The 23,557-nt window shown below is 45.5% G+C and overlaps 1 protein-coding gene across 1 annotated transcript; it reads right to left on the bottom strand.

The window, feature by feature from the left end:
• Positions 1 to 417: 417 nt before the first annotated feature.
• On the bottom strand, positions 418 to 22,576 carry CD8B (CD8 subunit beta). The gene is made up of 6 exons (XM_060187371.1): positions 22,499 to 22,576; positions 18,249 to 18,629; positions 9,155 to 9,244; positions 5,850 to 5,939; positions 4,267 to 4,303; positions 418 to 1,548 (listed from the first exon to the last, which is right to left on the bottom strand). The coding sequence occupies exons 1-6, from the start codon at positions 22,539 to 22,541 to the stop codon at positions 1,536 to 1,538; spliced, it is 654 nt and encodes a 217-aa protein (XP_060043354.1). The 5' UTR covers positions 22,542 to 22,576; the 3' UTR covers positions 418 to 1,535.
• Positions 22,577 to 23,557: the final 981 nt, after the last annotated feature.

The following is a 23,557-nucleotide window of genomic DNA, read 5'->3' as shown; positions in this document are numbered from 1 at the left end:
CCAGCCCCCAACCCCCCACCTAGGTCTCCCTCTGCCATCATGTTTCAGGACCTGAACATTACCCCCACCTCAGGTGGGGACACCATTCTTCTTGACTTCACCACGCTGCTTCTGTTAGTGCAGCCTCCGAGTAGCATTGTCTTTTGGCTCACCAACTCCCATGCTTTTCAAGCCCAGGGTGCGGGTTAAGATCCCGTTCAGGGATTTTCCAGGCATCAGATCTTCATCCTGACCTTTTTCTCCAGGTTTTTTTTTGTCTTTGTATTTTCCTTCTGAGAAGCTGACTGTAAAACAATTCAGGGCTGTGAGAAAGACTCTTCTTTTTTTTTTTTAATTTTTTTTTATTAATTTTATTTTTGAGAGAGATGCAGAGAGAGACACATACACACACGCTATGAGACACCAGAGCACTGCTCAGCTCTGGCTTATGGTGGGCGGGGGATTGAACCTGGGATTTAGGAGCCTCAGGCATGAGAGTCTGTTTGCATAACCATTATGCTGTCTCCCCCGCCCCAGACTCTTCTTTTAGGTACAGAGTAACCAGCCTGGAGGCCAGGGTTCCAGTCTCAGCTGACAGGAAGAGGCACTAGTGGAGGCAACACCTTCAGGGACTTGCTGCTGCTGCTGCTGCTGCCGCTGCCTGGTTCCCAGTGTCCTGGGACTCCCTACCCTCTCAAGCCTTCACTCTATCTACAGCCCAAATCACTTTGAAGTGTGATCTATTGTGTGGGCAAATGAAGAGCCCTACACAAAATGAGAGCACATTAATTTTATTCTCTAGTCAAGAGAGCATCAGAATCTTTCCTGTGTAGATAGATGTTTGTGCTTTCACATCACAGGAGCCATTGCATCTTTTGCTGAGGCCTTTATTTTTAAAATAAGGCATTTTAGTAGAAGGAACAGAAACCATGGGAAACCAAAACAAAACAAAATATAAGAGCCATGAGAAAGCAGAAATGAAAGCTGAGGAACTTCCTAGTAGGTGTCGAAGTGACCTTTTATTCTCCAACCTCCCAGTTCCTGGTCCCAAAGGATGGCTCAGAGACTGATAATTTAGGGTAGAGGGAGAGGGGTGCACAGGCCAGCCACCCTCCAGAAGGCTTGTTTCCAGTAAAATCCTTCTCTGGGGCTTTCTGTGAGCACCATCAGCCTCAAGAAGGAGGAGCCAAAAGACTTGGGTCTAGAACTGACCAACCAGGGCAGAACAACTCACACCAGGGTGATTGGGTGGCTTAGTCCAAAGTTCAGCTCAGTCCAGGGTGAGCACAGGTGTTGGAAGTTGTGTCATGGTGGCATTTCTTACAGAAGATGCTATGGAGCTCTGAAGCTTTCTCTCTGAGACTCCTAGGGGTCACCTCAAAAATACCTCCCATACCCATGTGTAAAGCCCATGGAAATGACTTTGAGGGTAGAGAAAAGCAGGCAGTTTCAGCAGATTGGTGACATTTTCATGGTTGTCTTTCTCCTGTTTCCAGATCTTGCTCATGACAGACCATTTTATCTTCATGGTAGGACAACAAATGCGTAGTTTCTGCTTATTTATAAAACCTGGAAACAACAGCAAGTTGTGAAACCACTTATTTTCAGGTAAATGAATACAGAATTTCCCATTAACAGAGACAAATGGCAGATGAGAATTCAGGGCTGTGCTCCAATAGCCCAGGGTCAAGAGTTTTACACTACTATGTTCTTAGTGAATCACAGTCATTCAATTTTTGAAGGGCCGGAGGACAGAGCTCAGCAGCAATGTATAGGACTCTGGTATCACTAATAGCCAGTGGTACTGGCTGAGTGATACTTTGGCCTAAATATATAAATAATTAAAAATGTGAAGGACTGAGAAAGTGTCTCAGGGGTGAAATGCATATGTGAGACCCAAGGTAGATGGATCTCCACCATCCAAAAAAAAAAAAAAAGGCAGAATGATGTTCTTGTCTCTTTTACACAATAAAAGATTAAAAAAAAAATCAGCAAATGAACAAAAAAAAAAAGAAAGAAAGAAAACCACAACAACTTTAGGTGAAAAAAATTAAAAACTTAAAAAAAAAAAAGATATAGAACCAGAAAGATAGTTCACTGGATATGATGTGTGTCTTGCCATGGGCAAGGCACACATGGGAGGGTTTATGGAACTAGAGGAAGCTCTGATGCCATGGCCTTTCTCTCTCTGAATGAAAAAGTGACATAGAGAGTCAGTGAAAGAATTCTCTTGGATGATGTGCTGTTTTTGAAGGTGGTCCTTCAAATCTGATCATGTACATGATCCAGGTTCAAGTGCCCCTTCCACCTGGTTTCCCCCATCACATTGAAGGAAGCTTTGATGCTGTGGTCTTTTTTACTCTCTCTTTCTCTACTTAAAATAAACAAATGAGGGAGTCGGAGGGTAGCGTAGTGGGTTAAGTGCACATGGCACAAAGCGCAAGGACCTGAGTAAGGATCCCAGTTCCAGCCCCTGGCTCCCCACCTGCAGGGGAGTCGCTTCACAGGCAGTGAAGCAGGTCTGCAGGTGTCTATCTTTCTCTCCCCTTCTGTCTTCCCCTCCTCTCTCCATTTCTCTCTGTTCTATCCAACAATGACAACATCAAAAGCAATAACAATAACTACAACAACAAAAAAAATGACAACAAAAGGGAAAATAAATAAATACTTTATAAATAAAAATAAAAATAAAGAAATGAAAATAAAAAACAAACAAATAAATAAGCTTGTTAGTACTCACTTTATAAAGAAAAAAGTGGCCTAGAGCAGTGAAATCATGCATGGGCAATGCCCCAACTCAACAGAAAATAAATTCCAGCTTTGAAGAATGCTGTTTCTTGCCAGTACCTCCAGTGCTAAGCTATTCATAAGTGCCACACTGAAGGACCAGAAGAAGATGGTCTATAGTTGGGATGCTGGTTTGAGGTTAGAGACTTCTGCTTCAATGGCAGCTTGAGTTTGGGGCAGCTGATCTGTGAGGCCTATGAACTGCTTCATCCACATCTGGGTCATAGTCATAAAACCAGAGGTGTTCTTTTTAAAATTTTTTTATTATCTTTATTTATTTATTGGATAGAGACAGTTAGAAATTGAGAGGAAGGGGGAGACAGAGAGGGAAAGAGACAAAAAGACACCTGCTTTCCCCCTGCAGGTGGGGACCGGGGGCTCCAAGGTGGGTCCTTACACATTGCAACATGTGTGCTCAATCAGGTGCGCCACCACCCTGCCCCCAGAGGTGGTTATTTTTTAACTCTCCTAGTCACAAACTGTCTGTTCAAATGGCAGCTTACAGAGAATTGTAACAAATGAGAGCAGAGTTGTTGGGAATCAGGACAGGGGAGAGGAGCTGTTGTTCCCATCCAGGAGCTCCCTAACTCCTCCCCCTACTCTGCGGAACCTCAGAAACCCTAGTTTGCCAAGCATGAGGTCCTGAGTGATGGTCTGGCTCTTGGTTCTCTCTCAGTGTGTCTCTCCCTTCTTTCTTTCATTTCTCTCTCTCTCTCTCTCATAAATAAACAAATAAATGGATCTTTAAACACACACACACACACACACACACACACACACACACACACACACACACCCCTGTCCACAGCACAGCTGGAGTTTGGCAGCACTGGGGCAGGAATCAGCGAGCAGACCCTGGCCTCTCTCAGTCTCTGCACTCTACCTATGCTGACACCAGGCACCTGTGGTAGACCTAAAGACTGAGCACGTTTTACTTATTATTATTATTATTTACTTCTGTGTCTCTGTGACTAAGGCTTCATCAACTTCTGACACCTAGGTGGGGTGAAAGGCAAAAGTTGGGACCAAAGCAGTATAACCTGGCAGGGAGGGAAATCATTGTTGGAGGACCTGGCATAGGTGGTGGTGGTAGTGGTCTGTGGAGGGGGGAAGGGTGGAAGGTGGTCCTTCAAATCTGATTTTGCTCTTTACTAACTTTATACAAATCTCTGGTCAAATGTGTAAATACAACCTTCCCCTGTTGCTCACAGGCTCAAGTCCAGTGAAATCATGAGTGGGAAGAACCTGGGCCACTCCACCACACTCCATGCAGGCAGGGGGTGGCTGCTGCTCTGGTGATACACACCCACAAATACACAGTATTTTTGCTTGTCTAGGTCCCCTTTTCCTGTACTCAGTATTGCCTCATCTATTCATAAACTCTGATACTTATTTGTTTTAGGGCAATGCCTGGCTTTGGTTCCTTGTAGCGCAAGGCTGAGAGCAAGAGCTGGGCAAGCCAGAACCACAAGCAGGGCCATGTCACCAGAAAGCACTCACTGTTTGATGAAATGCAGTCGGGCTCTCCTCCGAAGACCTGGAAGAAGAATACAGCACCCCTAGTCAGTGTGGCTGGGGACCAAGAACACCAAATCCCAGACACAGAGGCAGGTGATGTCAGGAGTGGTTGTCACCCCAAACTACCAGGCTCTGCTCCAAACACTGTGTGTTTTACTTCCTATAAAGATCACAGCAAACCAAAGTGCTGAATACTGCTCCTATTAAGTCCATACTGGGGAAACTGAAGCAAAGAATGAGCAAGCCTTTGAGTACTTTGTTCAAAGTCGTACAACTAGCAAGTGGTAAAGCCAGGATTCCACCTCAGCTGATCATTCCAGTCTGTGTGCCCTGCCACTATGGTGTCCTTCACACAGATCAAGCATAAGAGGATGTAAGGACAAGTGGCCTTAACCTAGAGCAGGACTATTTGAGGGTTGCATGAGATTTCCAACTGCAATGCAGAATGGAAATATGAACATGCTGTTTAGATGTACACTCCTGTATCATTTCTTATTCGGGGAGCATCTTAGTAACAAACATAATAAACAACCATAGCAAATTGCAACTGGTGTTTATAACTTAACATCTTTTTCTTTTCTTTTCTTTTCTTTTCTTTTCTTTTTTCTTTTCTTTTCTCTTCTTTTTTGACTGATGAGGTTCAGGAAAGGAATCAGAAAAGAAAAAAAGTTTGTAGACCACTGAACTTAATGAGCTTAATCCAGTAGAATAAATGAATTATTTTATGGGCAGCAATTGCATTTAAAAAATACTCACAGGATGCTTTTCTCTGTGAAGAGGATCTACAAAGTCGACACACGTTCAAAAGGGTCTGTGATGTTAAACAGCTACCACCTGGTCCATGCCCCTGAGGACCTCCCTCCCATCTTAAACAAGCCAGGAGAGAAGAGAGAGCAGTGGCTTGCTTTAAGTGGCTCAGCTGAGCTGGAGGTACAGAGTAGCACCTGCAGATGTGTGGGCTCCCCTTGCGGTTCTCTGTGCTCTGAACCCAGTGTAGAGCAGAACCTGGGGAGTCCCAGGAGAGGATCCCATCTCCAGAGTGCGGTGAGCCACTATCAGCTTTTAGTTTCTCTATAGCCTCAGGGGGTGGGGGTGGGATTTCTGACTTCAGGGAACAGTGTGTGATGTCTTGTGCACAGGGTGGACCCTCATCCTGACTGCTCATGGGGCTCCCCACTGACTGAGCACATGCCCACATAGGGCACACTCAGCAGAGCTTTTACAAACAACAATGCTGGGAGACAGGTTAAAGGTTACCCATAGGTGTGTGTGTGGGGGGGGGTGCAACAGAAGCTCAGAGAGGCCGGGCAGACCCTAGGTCATTAGACATGGAACTGTAGGCTTGGATTTGGGCCAGGCTTATCTGCCTCCTCGCACAGGGCCATCCTAACAGCAAGGCATCCGGACAAGAATCACCTATGAAACTGCCTGATATTTGGGAGTGAGGGAGGGTAAACTTCCACCAGAACCCCATGTGTTCTGCTCCCCTAGAGAGGAAAAGACTTTTAGGGGCACCTGCAACAGCAAAAGGGCTCATCACGACAGGCCCAAAGGGCATAACTTACAGTACTGGTGGATAGCCACTGCCAACAACAGTAGCAGAAGCAGGACACCAGCCAGCAGCAGGCCAAAGGTGACGGAGCTACAGGGCAGGCCTGCAAAAGACACGTTAGTTGAACACTTGAGACGTGCAGATAAAAACAAGGAGGGAAAGTCAACTGGAAGCCCCATCTCCCAGAGAGTGTCCCTCTTTGCACATTTCCTTCCAGTTTTCTGCTACCATAACTGAGCTGGACGCCAGCTATGTAGTTCAACTCTATCACTGCCCAAAATGTGCTTCCAGGAAACAGCTATTTAAAGAAAAGAAAAAATTATTTATTTATTTATTAAGAGAAAGATAGGAGGAGAGAGAGAGAAAAAAAAAAAAAAAAACCAGACACCACTCCACTCTGGTAGATGCTGGTAGATGTGCTACCAGAGACTGAACTCAGGACCTTATGATTGAACATCCAGGGCTTTACCCACTGTACCATCTCCCAGACCACAGGAAGGCTTTTTTTTTTCTTGCAAAGTCAGGACTTCATGAATATGCAATTTCACTGCTCCAGGCTAAGCCACTTTTCCATTCAGATAGAGAGAGAGAGAGAGAGAGAGAGAGAGAGAGAGACCGATTTCACTCACTTTCTTATAGTAAAAGCAGCAAAAAGCTTGCTCATGCAGGAGCCCAACACACACACCCTCCCAAATACTAATGTTGGATTTGCATTTGCCTTCCGATTTTACTGAAGAGTTGATAAAAGGAATTTAAAAGTTGCTCACCACCCCCCACCCCACCCCTGTTACTGAATTCACTCTCATTCTGTGGTCCTTCTATGAGAGTGAACAGAGCAGTTTCTTCTCAAATATAGTTTCAAGAAGAAAGCGCTCTCTCTCTCTCTCTCTCTCTCTCTGTCTCCCTCTCTCCTTCTCCCTCTCCCCCCCTCTCCCTCTCCCTTTCCCTCCCTCTCTTTCTCTCCCTCTCCCTCTCCCTCCCTCTCTTTCTCTCTCTCTTCCTCCCTCTCTTTCTCTCTCTCTGAGTCTATGTGTGTGTCTGGTGTCGTGTTGGGTCGCTGGAGCCGCACTGCTTGTCATCCCCTCTGCCTTGTTGGATTTCCATACTCCTTTGGAGTCATCTTTTGTTTCCTCATCTGTTTGTTTCATCCTCATCTTGATGCAGTTGTCCTTTGTGCCTTTGTTGTGCTTACTCTGACTAGAATCCTTTGGCCAAAGTTATGAGGCATACACACTTTATGAAATGAAGTTACTTGATGGCCTGGAAGGTGGCACAATGGATAAAGCTTTGGATTCTCAAGTGTGTGGTCCCGTGTTCAGTCCCCATCATGGCATGTGCCAGAGTGAAAGTCCGGTTGTCTCTCCGCCCTCTCCATAAATATGTATTTATTTACTTATTTAGTATTATTATTTTTATGTATATATATTTATTTATTTAAAAAAGGAGAATTAACAAAACCGTAGGATAAGAGGGGTACAACTCCACACAATTCCCACCACCAGATCTCCATGTGCCATCCCCTCCCCTGATAGCTTTCCTATTCTTTATCCCTCTGGGAGTATGGACCCAAGGTCATTGTAGGTTGCAGAAAATGGAAGGTCTGGCTTCTGTAATTGTTTCCCCACTGAACATGGCCATTATTATTATTCTAAATATATATTTATTTATTCCCTTTTGTTGCCCTGTTTTTATTGTTGTAGTTGTTATTGATGTCATTGCTGTTGGATAGGACAGAGAGAAATGGAGAGAGGAGGAAAGACAGAGGGGGAGAGAAAGACAGACACCTGCAGACCTGCTTCACCATCTGTGAAGCGACTCCCCTGCAGGTGGGGAGCCAGGGGCTCGAACCAGGATCCTTACGCTGGTCCTTGAGCTTGGTGCCACCTGCTCTTAACCCGCTGTGCTACCACCCAACTCCTACTTATTTATTATTTTTAAAGATAGACAGAGAATGAGTGAAAGAGACCACAGCACCAAAGCTTCCTTCAGTGTGCTTAGGGCCAGACTTGCACTTGAGTCACTAACAGGACAAAGCAACACACGGTCCAACTGGGCTAGTTTGCTGGCCCAAAAATAAATCTTTAAAAAATGAAGTTACTCGGTCTTCATCTCATATTTCCCAAGAATTTGTGTCTCTGTACATGATTCTGCCTTTCTTTTTTCTGTGACCTCCTATCGCAGCTTCCTGCTCCTGTTCTCGATCATTCTAGCTGCCTCTCCCATGCTCTCTCTAGCACGTTGTATGTTCAAGACATACAAAGCCCCAGTGTGGCTGCTTGTGGTTTGTTCTATGGCAAGGAACAGATGGTGCTTTCTATTTGTCGCCAGCACCTCTTAGGGCAAAAGTCAGTATTTTTCCAGAAACACATTTGGCTGGTGGGAGGGGGGGGAGGGTGTCAAAGAAAAAGTGAGCATAGCAGCATGTATATCCCAGAAAGCGGAGCTTGTTCACTCCCTAGTGAAACTTAGGGATGTGTCATACTAGGCCCCCTGTTAGCCATCAAATCATGGGAAATTTAAAGTGCTGGCTCTGGGCTGGCAAGATGGTACAACTGAGTAGTGCACCTGCTTTGTCATTCATGATGCCCAGGTTAAAGTCTGGCTCTTGCCATATTGGTGGGGGGCACACTTCAGCCTATTGTGTCTTTATTTCTATATTGGAAAAGAAAAAGTTACCTCTGTCAATGACAATAAACTTAAAATAGTGCTCGTGCGGGAGCCGGGCAGTAGTGCACTGGGTTAAGCTCACATGATGCAAAGCTCAAGGACCGGCCATAAGAATCCTGGTTTGAGCCAATGGTTCCCCATGTGCAGGGGGGTTGCTTTACAGGTGGTGAAGCAGGTGTCTATCTTTCTCTCCCTCTCTGTCTTCCCATCCTCTCTCGATTTCTCTCTGCCCTATCCAACAACAATAACAACAACAACAAACAACAAGGGCAACAAAAGGGAATAAATAAATAAAACAAATTAATTAATTTGAAAAATAAAGTAATATAGTGTCATATCTCAACTGAGAAAAAAAAAAGGAAAGAAAATGGCTAGGAGCAGGGGCTCTGAGATAGACTGCCTGCCTTCGCTGGTGAATTCTGGGTTCAATTCCTGACACCACATGAGATAAACAAAGATAGAATGGAGAAAAACCATAGCACCATTCTCTTGTACATGGCGCTGAGGACAGAATCCAGGGCCTCAAAATGTAAGGCATGTGTATTGCCAAGCCACCTCCTTGGTCCCTTAAGTTTCTTGAAACGAAGAGGGGGGGTGTCGGCCATATTTAGAGTTCTGCTGCTGGTGGTGGTGGTGGGATGGATGACTCACCCTTCTTAGTTTCTGAGGTTACCTTCCTGCACGCTTTCTTCTTGGGGATGGACTTCGTGGTGGGCTGGGCAGTGGTAGGTAGGACATCAACTGGAAAGCAAGCAAGACATATCTTAGCCATATATCTGATATATATATATATATATATATATATATATATATATATATATATATATATATATATGTATTTTCCCCCAGAAAAAAAAAAAGACACATCATAGGCAGGTAACAGCAGGTGGGCTTAGAGAGCAAGTTTAGCACTAACACACATTTTACATTCAAGTAGGGTCGGTCGAGCTCTCTTGAGGCTGTTCCCTCAGCTACTCCAGAACTGTAAGATTATAGAAGAACAGAAGTTTTGATTTGTTTCCCCAACTTTCAGATGCATCTGAGGACCTAATGATGGGGTCACCTTGGTGTCCTAGAGAGAGAGGATTCTAGAGTCATGCAGGTCTGAAGTAACACCCAGCACCCCCAATTAACTATGGTGTGACTCTTTTCCCCCCACCTGCTGAAATAAAGATCTTTCTTAGGAGATAGTCAGTGACACACCCAGTTCAGTACTAAATGTGAGAACCTGTGTAAGGATCTGGGTTTGAGCTCCCAGCTCCCCCCACCTGCAGTGGGGACATTTCACAAGCAGCAACACAGGTCTGTAGGTATCTATCTTTCTCTTTCCCTCTCTGTTTTCCCCTCCTCTCTCAATCTCTCTCTGTCCTATATAATAAAATAAAAAAAAAAGGCCACCAGGAGCAGTGGATTCACAGCGCTGACACTGGGCCCCAGAGACAACCCTGGAGGGGGGAAAATATTTCTTAGATTTGTTGGAAGACTATAGGGAGGGCCATCGAAATGGTTTACTTGGATTGTGTGTTGTTTTGACATGTGCATGACACAGGTTCGAGCCTGACTCCTACTACATTGAAGTAAAATGCTCTGTGGTCTCTTTCACTCTCTCTCTGTCTCTATCTAAAAAGAAGAATAAGGATAAAAGAAACGGTAGCCGGGCCATAACGCAGCGGGTTAAGCGCATGTGGCGCAAAGCACAAGTACCTGCGTACAGAGCCCGGTTCGAGCTCCCAGCTCCCCACCTGTAGGGTGGTCACTTCACAAGCAGTGAAGCAGGTCTACAGGTGTCTTTCTCTCCCCCTCTCTGTCTTCCCCACCTCTCTCCATTTCTCTCTGTCCTATCCAACAACAACAACATCAATAAGTACAACAACAATAAATAATACAACAAGGGCAACAAAAGGGAATAAATAAATAAAATATTAAAAAAAGAATAAAAGAAAGAAAAATAGAAAAAAAGAAACTTACCTGTAAGATCAATTTAGAGCAAGACAAATAAAAGACTAAAAAGAAAGAAAGAATTAAATGGGGACAGAGTATCGGCTGAAGACTGAGCTGAAACCAAAGTCTTTGAATTCCTGGCAAGATCAGTGACTCAGCCTAACCTACTAATTCCTGAGTGGTGGAAGCTGCAAAAAAGGAGGCAGATGTTCCCCCCTCTTTTTTTTTTTTTTTTGCATTTGTGGTCCCATGCAGACTTTAGGATTTGTTTTTCTCAGATGTCTTTAAAATCACTGGATGGTATACCTGCTTCACTGTATGTGCAACCTATGTTCTAGCCTGGTCTCTATCACATTGGAAAACATTTTGGTGCTGTGCTGTCTTTCCCTTTCTCTCTATCTATGCCTCTCTCTCTTTCTATCCAAAAAAAGCAGCCTCATAGTGAAAGGAGAGAAAAAAAAAAAGCAGCACCTAATAACATGCATTTGTTTGACAGACCTAGAGCAAGTTACACTCCACTATTAGAGAAAGAAGTGTTCTTGTGCTTTCTCTCTTATTGGGGCAACCAAGATTGTATGGGGGATTAAAATATAGGATTTCTAGGGGCAGGGCGGTAACTCAGCTGGTTAAGCGTACATAGTGCAAAGTGAAATACTGGCATAAGGATCCCAGTTTGAGCCTCTTGCTCTCCACCTGCAGGGGAGTCGCTTCATAAGCAGTGAAGCAGGTCTGCAGGTGTCTATCTTTCTCTCCCCCTCTCTGTCGTCCCCTCCTCTCTCGATTTCTCTCTGTCCTGTCCAGCAACAACAGAAATAACAACAATAATAACAACAAGGGCAACAAAAGGGAAAAAAAATAGCCTCCAGGGGCAGTGGATTTATAGTGCAGGCACTGAGCCACAGCAATAACCCTGGAGGCATATATATATATATATATATATATATATGTATATATATATATATATATATATATATATATACACATATGGTTTCCCGCAAACAGTAAAGAGCTTATTTGGGGAATTGGGTGGTAGCGCAGCAGGTTAAGCACATATGGCACGATGCGCAAGGACGGGAGTAAGGATCCCCACCTGCAGGGGAGTCACTTCACAGGCGGTGAAGCAGGTCTGCAGGTATCTATCTTTCTCTCCCCCTCTCTGTCTTCCCCTCCTCTCTCCATTTCTCTTTGTCCTATCTAACAATGATGACATCAATAATAACAATAAAAAACAACAAGGGAAACAAAAGGGAAAATAAATAAAATAAATATTTTTTAAAAGAGTTCATTTGACTCTAAAGAAGAATCCAAAAGTTGAGTTTTTAAGGTATTTTTAGGGAAAATTATGCCCCAATACATTTATCTTCTAACTGGTTGTGCTTATAAGAGTTAAAGTGTTGGAGGCTGGGTGGTAGTGTGCACATGGCACAAAGTACAGTGACTGGCGCAAGGATCCTAGTTCGAGCCCTCAGCTCCCCACCTGCAGGGGGGTCACTTAGCAAGCAGTGAAGCAGGTCTACAGGTGTCTATCTTTCTCTTCCCCTCTCTGTCTTCCCCTCCTCTATCCATTTCTCTCTGTCCTATACAACAACAGCTATAACCACAATAACAATAACAACCACAACAAGGAAAACAAAATGGGAAAAATAGCCTTCAGGAACACTGAATTTGTAGTGCTGCCACCGAGTCCCAGTGATAACCTTAGAGGAAAAAAAAAAGAGTTAAAGGGTTAAAACAAACCAAAGGCAACTGAAAACTCAGGCAGGGCATGTGCCTTGCCATGCCTGAGACCCAGGTTCGAACACCAGCACCACGTGGAAGTACCATGGCACTGGGGGAAATTCTAGTGTTGTGGTGTCTCTCTCTTTATGTCTCCTTTTCACCTGAATGAAAAAGTCAGCTCATGAGTGGTCCAATGAGCATGTGTGGCTTGCCCCCATCTGAAATAGAATGAATTAAAAGCAACATAGGAAATCTTTATCTGGTCCTCTGACATCTGATTCCAGAAGAAAAAGAAGAAGAAGGAGAAGGAGAAGGAGAAGGAGAAGGAGAAGAAAGAGAAGGAGAAGGAGGAGGAGAAGAAGAAGAAACAGAAAAAGGAAAAAACTGACAGAGTTGGAAGCATTTTTTGTCTAGTTTTGACCTTGCATTTCAAAGGTGAATAAATAACAGTGACATGAGACCTCTTCCCCAAGTCCCCAAAGTTGCAAGTGTTGACTGGGACCCCCAAATTGCTAACTTCTAGGTGGGTCACTTTCTCAGGGTCACACATGGGAGTGACAGGAGAGAGCAATGGGACAAGCATACAGCAAGAGGAGGCACGGAGGAACCAAGGGGCTGAGGAATGCAGAAGCTGCCTGCACCTGGAAGTCAAGTCTTGCCTTTGTGGCACAAGAGACACACTTCCCTGGAATTGCGTCTGAGCAATGAGAAGAGAAGGAATAGGACAACACCAAGAAACTTTAACTCCAGCTTCAGGAGACAGGGAGGGGTAGCCAATGATCAGTTCATTTGGGGTTGTCACCTTTCACAGAAAAAGAAGATGCTTAGGACCCTCACCACCTTACGCCTCGCCTCCTCTTTCTGCTTCATGGAGCTTCTGGAAGAATGAATTCTGTAAACACTAATGTCTACTGCCTCAACTAATTAGATTCAGTACTTACTAAATTCTCAATGATTACAGTGCTCAGCACTTCAGCTTCACTTTATAGAGCTTTTCAGACAGACACTATAATCCCCCCATACACACTTTTTTAAAATTAAAAAATATTTTGTTTTTTAACCCCAACAGGGTTATTGCTGAGGCTTGCTGTCTATATGACAAATCCACCACTCCCAGTGGACTTTAATTTTTTTTTCCCCTCTGTATTTAATAGGACAGAGAGAAATTGAGAAGGGGAAGGGAAACAGAAAAGGAGAGAGAAAGAGAGACACCTATAACACTATTTCACTGTGTATAAAGCTCCTCTCCTATAAATGGGAACCTGGGACTTGAACCCAGATCTTTGCACATGGTAACATATTGTCTTCAACTCAGCATGCTACGTCCTGGACCCTTTTATTATTCCCTTTTTAATATTTACTTATCCCCTTTTGTTGTCCTTGTTGTAGTTATTATTGTGGTTGTTATTGATGTCATCGTTGTTGGATAGGACAGAGAGGAACCGAGAGAGAGGAGGGAAAGACAGAGAGGGGGACAGAAAGATAAGACACCTGCAGACCTGCTTCACCACTTGTGAAGTGACTCCCTGCAGGTGGGGAGCAAGGGGCTGGAACTGGGATCCTTACTCCGGTCCTTGCACTTTGCACCACGTGCACTTAACCCATTGAACTACTGCCTGACTCCCCTATTCCCTTTTTATCCCCAAGGAAACCTGAGCTCAGAGAGTTGAAACAACTTCCCCTAATTTGGAGGAACAGTGAGTGTACTCAGTCTCTGGACTGCCATACTGCCAGGCTGCCTTTAGGGAACAACAAAAGTGGAGCACATCAGGCTGACTTCCAAGGTCATCAGAGTGCTAAGCAAAGTCATTTGAAAAGGAAAAGCATTAATCAGCCACAGGGTGTGCAAGGACCCTCTGCTGGGGGTGGGGTGGGGGCTGGGGCAAGATGGCAGCATTCTGTGAGCTCCTCAGATCACAGGTAGAGAAGAGTTCATTCCCCCTCCTATACATGAGGAGGGTCGGGGCTTCTCAGCAGTGAGAGGGCATCCCTGTGGCACAGTCAGAGCCTTGGATGAGCACTGTGGCCTGGGTCTGATGGGGTTCAGTAGGGGGACTTGCTTCACTTTAATTTCTTCTTTTCCAGATTCCTGCTGGCTACCTGTTCCTCAATTCAAGTCTTCCCTTTTTCTTTTCCTTGCACAAGGCAGGTTTTTTTTTTTTTTAAGCATAGGTATACTTAGGGGTCTGAAAATGTTCCCCTTCTTTCCTTAGATACATAGTGTGTCATCTAATATTTCACCTTTAAAATACAAGTCCTTCTGGGGTTGGAAGACAACCCTCCCGGCAGATGGAACCTTGCCACATGCACCGTCTGGGAGTGAGCCCTGTACCAATGACTAGCACCATGGCACTAGGGGAATGCTGATGCTGTGTCTCTCTAAGTGAAATTCTAAAAATATTAAGTAGTTGGACTGGGGGTGGTAAAACTGCCCATACAATGCACATACATGATGCAGCAAAAGACAGACAAAAGAAAGAACAATATTATATCAAAGGAAAGGACTCCTGTGGGGGGAGTGTTCAGGTCCTAGAACATGATGGCAGAGGAAGATCCAGAGGGGGTTAGACTGTTATGTGGAAAACAGAGAAATGTTAGATATTTTGTTGACTATAAACCATTAATTCTCCCAATAAAGAAAAAAATAGTTTGAATGAAAAAGAGAGAAAGAATAATGATAAGAGGCAAGCCCTGTTGGGTGAGGCCCCTGCTCTGGAGACCTCACCATGCCCACCCCTTAATCTAGTTGAAAGCACACACTTTGTGGGGAGGGATCCCCTTCCTGGAGCTCGGCAACAGGAGTCTGGAAACAGCAAGTTCAGGAGTGAGTGAGCAAGGAGGCTGCGGCAGAGGTGAGAGGAAGCTGCTGAAAGTCGGGTTTGCTTGTTTCACCATTTACCTTTCTTGGACCCTGAAATCTCATGACAGGGAAGATGTGTGGGTATAAAGAGACAAAAACAATAAGCCAAACCCAAACCTCAAGCCCCCTCAAGGCCCAGTTGTCAGTACAGGAATTAGTTGACTGTCCCAGCCCCTTCGATCCCTGACTGCTAGAACACCCGAGGCTGGTGAGCTGTAATAGAGTGTTTGTTACTCTGGCTTTCTCTTCTTCAGGGCCTGCTCGCCCAAGCTATATGTGCATCTCCTGTGCTGACAGGCTTCGTTCTTTAGGGGGGTGGGGATGGGTATCTCCTTGCCACTTCCAGTGCCTGAACCTGAGAGAACCGAAGTGAGCAGGAAGCAGTTGGGACAGCGGCAGAGAGCTGATCCCTCCCTGACTGTGGGCTAAACTGAGAATGGGATGAAGCCAGATGTGGGCCTTTGAGGAATTCTGCCCTGTGGCTGCCGCTAAGCATATGAAATACGGCATTTGACCTGAGATGTGTTGTATGTGGAAATACACACAGAGCATTTAGTGTGAAAAGAAAATGTAAAAATACTTCAGTATGGGAAGTTGGACAGGTGGTGGCGCAAAGCACAAGGACCTGAGTAAGGATCCCGGTTGGAGGCCCTGGCTCCCCACCTGCAGGGAAGTCGCTTCACAAGCAGTGAAGCAGGTCTGCAGGTGTCTGTCTTTCTCTCACCCTCTCTGTCTTCCCCTCTTCTCTCCATTTCTCTCTGTCCTATCTAACAAGATGACATAAATAACAACAACAATAAAAAAGGGCAACAAAAGGGAAATAAATAAATATAAAATTTTAAAAAATGTTTAATAATAAAAAAAATACTTCAGTATGGACCAGGAAATAGCTCACCTGGTAGAGCATACACTTTACCATATGTGAAGGCCTGGGTTTGAGACCCTGGCACCACATGGGAACCCCATGCACAAGGGGAAGATTCACAAACAGTGGAGCAGTGCCATGTATCACTCCTCTCTCTTTTTCTCTCTCCCTCTTGGGCTCTTTCTGCAATTAGAAGGAAAGAAAAAGTCTGTCAGGATTAGTGAAATTATGCAGACATGAAGCCCTAGCAGGCAAAAAAATTTTTTTTTCTTTCAGTGATAATTTTGTGTGTGTGTGTGTGTGTGTGTGTGTGTGTGCATCATTATCAAAGCTTCATTGCTTTGGCTAACTTTTTCAGATACAAAGAGAGAGAAGAGGAAAGATAACCATAGCACTGAAACTTCATTTAACGTGGTGAAGGTTGGACTCGAACCTGAGCTGTGTGCACATCAAAATAAGAACCCTCTCAGGTGAGCTATCTTGTTGGCCCTCAGTAATAATTTTTATATTGATGACTGGTTGAAATGATAATTTTGATAAATTGGGTTAAATAAGATATATGATTTCAACTAGCTTTATTTGTTTCTTTTTACCTTTTTTTTTTTTTTGTCTGTCTCCAGGGTTATTGCTGGGGCTCGGTGCTTACACTACAAATCCACTGCTCCTGGAGGCCATTTTTCCTCCCATTATGTTACCCTTGTTGTCATTATTGTTATTGTTGCCACTGATGCCATTGTTGTTGGACAGGACAGAAAGAAATAGAGAGGGAGTCAGGCTGTGGAGTGGCTGGTTAAGCGCACGTGGCACAAAGCGCAAGGACTGGCATAAGGATCCCAGTTCAAGCCCCAGCTCCCCACCTGCAGGGGAGTCACTTCACAGGTGGTGAAGCAGGTCTGCAGGTGTCTATCTTTCTCTCCCCCTCTCTGTCTTCCCCTCCTCTCTCCATTTCTCTCTGTCCTATCCAACAACGACGACAACAATAATAACTACAATAAAACAACAAGGGCAACAAAAGGGAATAAATAAATATAAAAAAGAAAATATTTAAAAGAAAGAAAGAAAGGAGGGAGGGGAGATAGAGAGGACGAAAGAGAGAAAAACACCTGCAACCTGCTTCACCGCTTGTGAGGTGACCCCCCTGTAGGTGGGGAGCCAGGGGCTCAAACTGGGATCCTTATGCTGGTCCTTGTGCTTGGCACCATATGCACTTAACCCACTGCGCTACCGCCCTGCCTCCTCTTTTTACCTTTTTAATTAGTATTTACCCAGCACCACCATAAGCCAGAGCTGATGAGTTCTCTGATCTCTTTTTCTCTGTGTATTTTCCTCTCTTTATCTCTTATCTGTCAATCAATCAATCAATAAAATATTTTTAAATGCTGATTGGCTCTGTAATGCACAGTTATTTCTACTAGACATACTTCACCTGTGAGGACCTGTAGCTTCTTAGAATTACAGGTTTACAGAAACGGTCAGCAGTACCATGAGAGGGTAAGAAAAATGAAGCCAGAAAATGACCTCCCCAAAGATACAACATATTTGTAAAATAATCCACAGCTAAACCTGGGGTATAGTCTCTTAATTCCTTGCAACTCTGAGTATGGCTCTAGGCCCAGACCTCCTTGAAGAACCTGAAACTGTGCCTGCCAGGCGAGGTCCTTACTCCATTGTGTGAACATTCTGGATGTTCTGAGATTGTTGTCAGGCCTGAGGATTCAGTGTCCATTTCAGCCAGTCTCAGATGACCTTTGTGACTGAAGGACAGTTAGTCTGAGTTCATAAGAAGAGCAATGACACTCCCAAGCATCCCATGTACAATGAAGGGTAATGACAGTAACTATCTCCCAGGATACCGAGCAGCTTTAAGTGAGATAACTAAGTAAAGCACTTATATGTGCTTGACCCTTGGTAGTTCTTTTTTTTTTTTTGGATTTTTTTTCTTTTTTTTTTCTTTCTTTCCTTCCTTTTGTTGCCCTTGTTGTTTTATTGTTGTAGTTATTATTGATGTTGTTGTTGGATAGGACAGAGAGAAATGGAGAGAGTAAGGGAAGACAGAGAGGGGGAAAGAAAGATAGACACCTGCAGAACTGCTTCACCACCTGTGAAGTGACTACCCTGCAGGTGGGGAGCCCGGGGCTTGAACCGGGATCTTTATGCCGGTCCTTGCGCTTAGCGCCACCTGCACTTAACCAAATGTGCTACCGCCCGACTCTGGACCCTTGGTAGTTCTTGTCACATATCCTATCACTCTAGCCACAGTCCTACTGTTTATAGCCATTGTCCCCTCCTGCAGGGAGGGGCTTGCAAGGAGTCCCAAAAGGAACTCTGTGTTTACTGATAACACTGAGCCACAGTCTTACCCACACTCAGATGAGTCCCCGTTCCGAAACTGAGCTTGGGGGACCCGATGGTCATGCAGAAGTAGATGCCACTGTCTTCAGGCTTCACACTCGTGAGGTTGAGAGTGGACCAGCCTCTATCCAAAATTATGGAGATGCTTTTCTGCTCCACTCCCTTGCCACATACAACTTTATTTTGGATGTCCCAGTAGGCGAGGAACTCGTGGGTACTATTCTGGCTTGGGGCCTGGCGCTGTCTCAGCCAGTAGATGCGTGTGTTGGTCGGGATATTTTGGACATCACAGTACAGTATCACTATCCCATGGGTCTGGACCTTTATGGATTTAGGCTTCTGCAGGTAAACTCCTGAGCTGCCATGAAAACTTTTGAAGCCACGGACAGCTGTGAGAAGAGAGAAGCACAGGCCATCAGCACTACCATTATTTATATCTGTGGGGTTTCAGAGTCACCCTAATTTAAGTGACAAAGGAAAATCAGTGGAAGAGCTGGCCCTGTGCAGTACCCAGTGGCTGTAGTAGATATAGCTGGGGGCTTCTAGACTCTGAGCTAGAGCTTCCTACCTCCAAGATCATCTGCAAGGCTGGTATTGACTATGCTGTCCTGTGCTTCTGCTTCTACAGAGAATGAAATGGTACCTGGGTCTTCTCTTTCCTCCCCAAACATACTACTTACTGCCTTTTCAGCAGAGTCAGGGCTCTTCACCATTTTGAGTCATGGAATTCTTGGGGGAGACATTAAGAACTGATACTTCTGAGCTTTTTAAAAATGTTTTTTTAATATTTATTTATTCCTTTTTGTTGCCTTTGTTTTTATTGTTGTAGTTATTATTGTTGTTGATGTCATTGTTGTTGGATAGGATAGAGAGAAATGGAGAGAGGAGGGGAAGACAGAGAAGGGGAGAGAAAGACAGACACCTGCAGACCTGCTTCACCACTTGTGAAGCACCTCCCCTGCAGGTGGGGAGCCCGGGACTTGAACCGGGATCCTTACACGGGTCCTTGTAGTTTGTGCCACCTGCACTTAACCTGCTGCACTACCGCCCGACTCCCTATTCTGAGCCTTATAAAGCCTTATAAAGGCTTACAAAGCCTTATACAGCCTTATAAAAGCCTTATAAAGGGGCCTGGCAGTGGTGCCCAGTACAGAACACATGCTACCATGTGCATGGACCTGAGGGTTATTGCTAGGGCTAAGTGCCTGTACTACAAATCCACTGCTCCTTGCGGCCATTTTTTCCCCATTTTTTGTTGTGGTTACTGGATAGGACAGAGATAAATTGAGAGGGGTGGGGAGATAGAGAGGACGCAAAAAAGACACCTGCAGACCTGCTTTGCCACTTGTGAAGCACCCCCCACCCCTCTGCAAGTGGGAGCTGGGGACTTGAATCCGGATCCTTGCACAGGTCCTTGCACTTAGTACTATGTGCGCTTAACTGGGTGCACTACCACCCAGCCTCCAGCAAATGATTCTTTAGATAAATGGTCTCAGTCCAGCCTCAGACTTGTTTCAGGATTTATATCCCCACTACACTGATGAGACAACAAGAAGCATTCAGTTACTTGTTCAAAGACCCATTTAGAGATGAGATTCAAACTCAGGACTGAAGTCAAAGTCATTCATTATTCCCTTCCTCTCCCACTGCTCAACCTGTAGACATTTACTCCGCTCCAGGCAGCTGAAGGAGAATCAGAGAAGCAGAGTTCAGAGTCATAGGAAGAGCACATGGCTGGCCTGATCAATCTAAAAGAGGACCAGCGCCATTTTTGGGCAGTGAGAACAAGCAGCAAGAGAACTCACTGCAATTGGGTGAATACACTCACTACTCATCACTGCCTGACCCAAACACCTCAGAAACAGTGTTGTGAGCTCATCTTAGCCTCATGCAGGAATCACCGGCAAATAAGGGGTTGGTCACGGAAAACTAAAGCAGAACTCACAGAACCTGGCCTTTAAAGCAGCCTCTGTCTTGTCTTAGCATGGGAGCCTGTTTCTTCCCTGTGAGATGTGGGCCGTCTCACACCATTGCAGGCCTCTGAGGGTTAAATATCCAAGACAGCACATTACAAACAGCACACACTATGCACACACATAGACCACTGCCCATGTCTCACACCTCTGGGGTTATTGCTAGAAGCAAATGAATTATCAAAGAAAAGATGAGTCCTCTGATAAACAGAATCTGACCCACAGCATCTTCCATTTCAGCAGCAGGAATGACAGAAACCTTGAAGATGAGAACAGAGACCTAGCACAGTGAGACAAAAAAGAGGGACAGATCTGGTTGGGCAAAGGCAGCCAGAGTGCACAGTGTGTGTGTGTGTGTGTGTGTGTGTGTGTGTGTGTGTGTGTGTGTGTGTGTGTGTGTGTAATTGACTTATAAGGTCACAACCCATGCTCACTATCCCACTATGATCAAGTTCCTCAGCCCCGCAGCAGTCTGCTCTGACCCTGATGAAATGGACTTCAGCTTTATGATTGCACCCTGACTGTGCTGTGCTTCCGCTTCTACGGAGAATGAAATGGTACCTGGGTCTTCTCTTTCCTCCCCAAACATACTACTTACTGCCTTTTCAGCAGAGTCAGGGCTCTTCACCATTTTGAGTCTTGGGGGAGACATTAAGAACTAATACTTCTGGGGTGGGTGGGTGGGGAGAATACAGGTCCAAGAAGGAGTCAGAGGACCTAGTGGGGGTTGTATTGTCATATGGGAAACTGGGGAATGTTATGCATGTACAAACTATTGTACTTACTGTTGAATGTAAAACATTAATTCCCCAATGAAAAATAAAATAAATAAAATAAAATAAAGAAAAGCTATCAGGGAAGGGGATGGGACACTAAGGTCTGGTGGTGGGAAATGTATGGAGTTGTACCCCACTTATCCAATGGTTTTGTCAATGTTTCCTTTTTATAAATAAAAAAAATTTTTTAAAGGTGACTTCAAAAAAAAAAAAAAAGAACTGATACTTCTCACAGTTAATGAGCTGAGCTGAGCCTGATTATACATAATCACATCTGATCCTCCCCAAATTCGGGGGTGAAGGGAAGGTTTGATACTACCATATATTGCTTCTATGTAGGAGGAAATGGAGACTCCGAAAGGTTAATGACATGTTCAAGGTGACACAGACTGTGTGTCTTTGGAAGGTCCAGACTCAAACCGAGCTCTGGAACCCCCCCCCCCCCCCGAGCCTAAGCATGGAGCTTCACTTCTTGAATTGAGGAAAGCTGTGACCCTCTACTGAAAGGGCCACCATGTGCTGTGTGCACACAAAGGGGCTCCTGGAGCCCTTCCAAGAAAGCCCAGAAGTGACTTCTCCACAGGTAGAGGGGTTGCAGGGGCCCTGGACTGTCTTCACATTTCTCCCTCCCTCATCCTGGCATGAAGACTTCCTGGCTGAGACACATAACTGGCTGTCTCTTGTGCCCACTTGCTTTTTGGTCCCTGAAGCGGAACACCAGTTGAGATGGAAGACTTCCTCAGTGCTGGACACAGAGCCTTGCTTCACATGTGGTCCCACCCATTATCCAGACTCTGCAGCCCAGAGGGTCCATTCTCAGAGGAGTCACTGTTCCTAAAATGACCAGCTCTAATTTCAGAAGCATTGAATGGCCTGGAATAACTTCTGTTTAAGATGTTGTGGAACTCACAGGGTGAGCCTGGGAATGGCTGGTCTTGTCACTCTTTAAAGGGATGACTTTGGGAGTGAGGGATCAGCAGCTTAGAGTGTGGAAGCACTTAGAGTGACCATCTAAAGTCACCCTACATTCAGTTCCAATACTGCTTATTTCAAGAGCCACACAATACACTACACTAACCTCAGGGAACCCTGGGGACACAGAGGACCCCATGAGAATTATATCTGACAGAGAACTGACAACAGTTTGGCAAACTGTGCTACAAATAATTCCCCGGAAGTAATAAAAAGGTGTCTACAGGACCTTGGGGCAAAGATGGGACATTCAAGCCAGAACTGGGGTGCTGGCACCTTTCTGGAGAAGTATCTGGAAGGGATTACAATAAAGATTTTTTCCTTCTTTCCTCCCCCCTTCCCTTTCTCCTTTCTCCTCTCTTCCCCTCTTCCTTCTCCTAGACTCTGGCACAGAGGTGGCCTAGGTCCTAGGATCTCCTCAGAGTTTTCTTTCCAGCTTAAGGAGCTGTAGCTGCCTGGTCTCTCCGGTGACCCGACCCGCAGCCTGGGGTCTGAGCCCAGCAATCCTCAAGGACATCGCCCTCAACCCCTGCTCACCTGTGAGCTGCGCGGCCAGGAGCATCCAGAGCCCCAGCTGCATGGTGGCGAGGCCAGAGCAGGTCCTGCAGGCTGGCGGGGCAGGAGGGAGGCTGCAGGCGGGCGGGGTGGCTGTGTAGGGGGGGGGGGGGGGCGTGTATGGGGGGGAGGAAGGAACCGCGCAGAGGCGGGGCGAGGAGACCGATTTGGGGAGCTCTCCTAGGCACCTGGCTCCTTCCACAACGCCCTTGCTGTGACTGCGCAGGGGGCCAACCGCCTCCCGGGGAGCAGGTGCAGCTCTGCCAGAGGGGTCAGGACAGGTCAGGACTCAGAGTGACAGGTGAGCCAGGGGACTCTGGCAATCGCAGGCCGTTCTCTTTCCCAAGGGAGCCCATGCTGGAGGCGGATCCCCTGACCTCTGAGAGTAGTTACTGAGGTTCTCCTGGGAGCCCCCAGCTCTGGCCAGGAGGGACCAAGACCGGGATCCCTGGCTCAAGGGCACACATGTGTGAGTGAGTGTGACACAAAGCATGAACCCTGTGGGCTGTGGCAACCCAGACCTTTGGAGAAGACTGGTGTGCTCCCCCACCCCCACCCCCACCTATGTGTATTCGGTGTTAGAAAAACACCAAAATGGATAATAAGCAGACCCACAAACACGCCTAATTTGAAGCTGTGTGTGTACTTGTTGTGTAATGCAGCCTTCATTAGGAAGACTTGCAGGGCTAGTCTTCCTGTTCCAATGGGAACTAGCAAATGGAGGGGTGGGAGAGTCGGGGGAGGGTCTGCGGCACAGGGAGTGCCTGGGTAGAGCTGTGGAGAAGGCCATGGCCCTCAAAAACAAACAAACAAACCAACAAAAAAACACTGGATCTGGTGATTTGTACCAAAGTTTAAAAGACTCTGGGCTGGGGTGGGAGAGGGGGATTTTCAGGTCCTGAAACATGATGGCAGAGGAGGACCTAGAAGGGGTTGAATTATTATGTGGAAAACTGAGAAATGTTATGCATGTACAAACTATTGTATAAAAAAAGGGAAGAAAGATGAGAAATGTTACACATGTACCAACTACTGTATTTT

Source organism: Erinaceus europaeus, chromosome 3, assembly GCF_950295315.1.
Source record: "Erinaceus europaeus chromosome 3, mEriEur2.1, whole genome shotgun sequence".
Taxonomy (NCBI): Eukaryota; Metazoa; Chordata; class Mammalia; order Eulipotyphla; family Erinaceidae; genus Erinaceus; species Erinaceus europaeus.
Note: the sequence above shows the minus strand (reverse complement) of the source record. Positions and strands in the feature narration are given on the sequence as shown.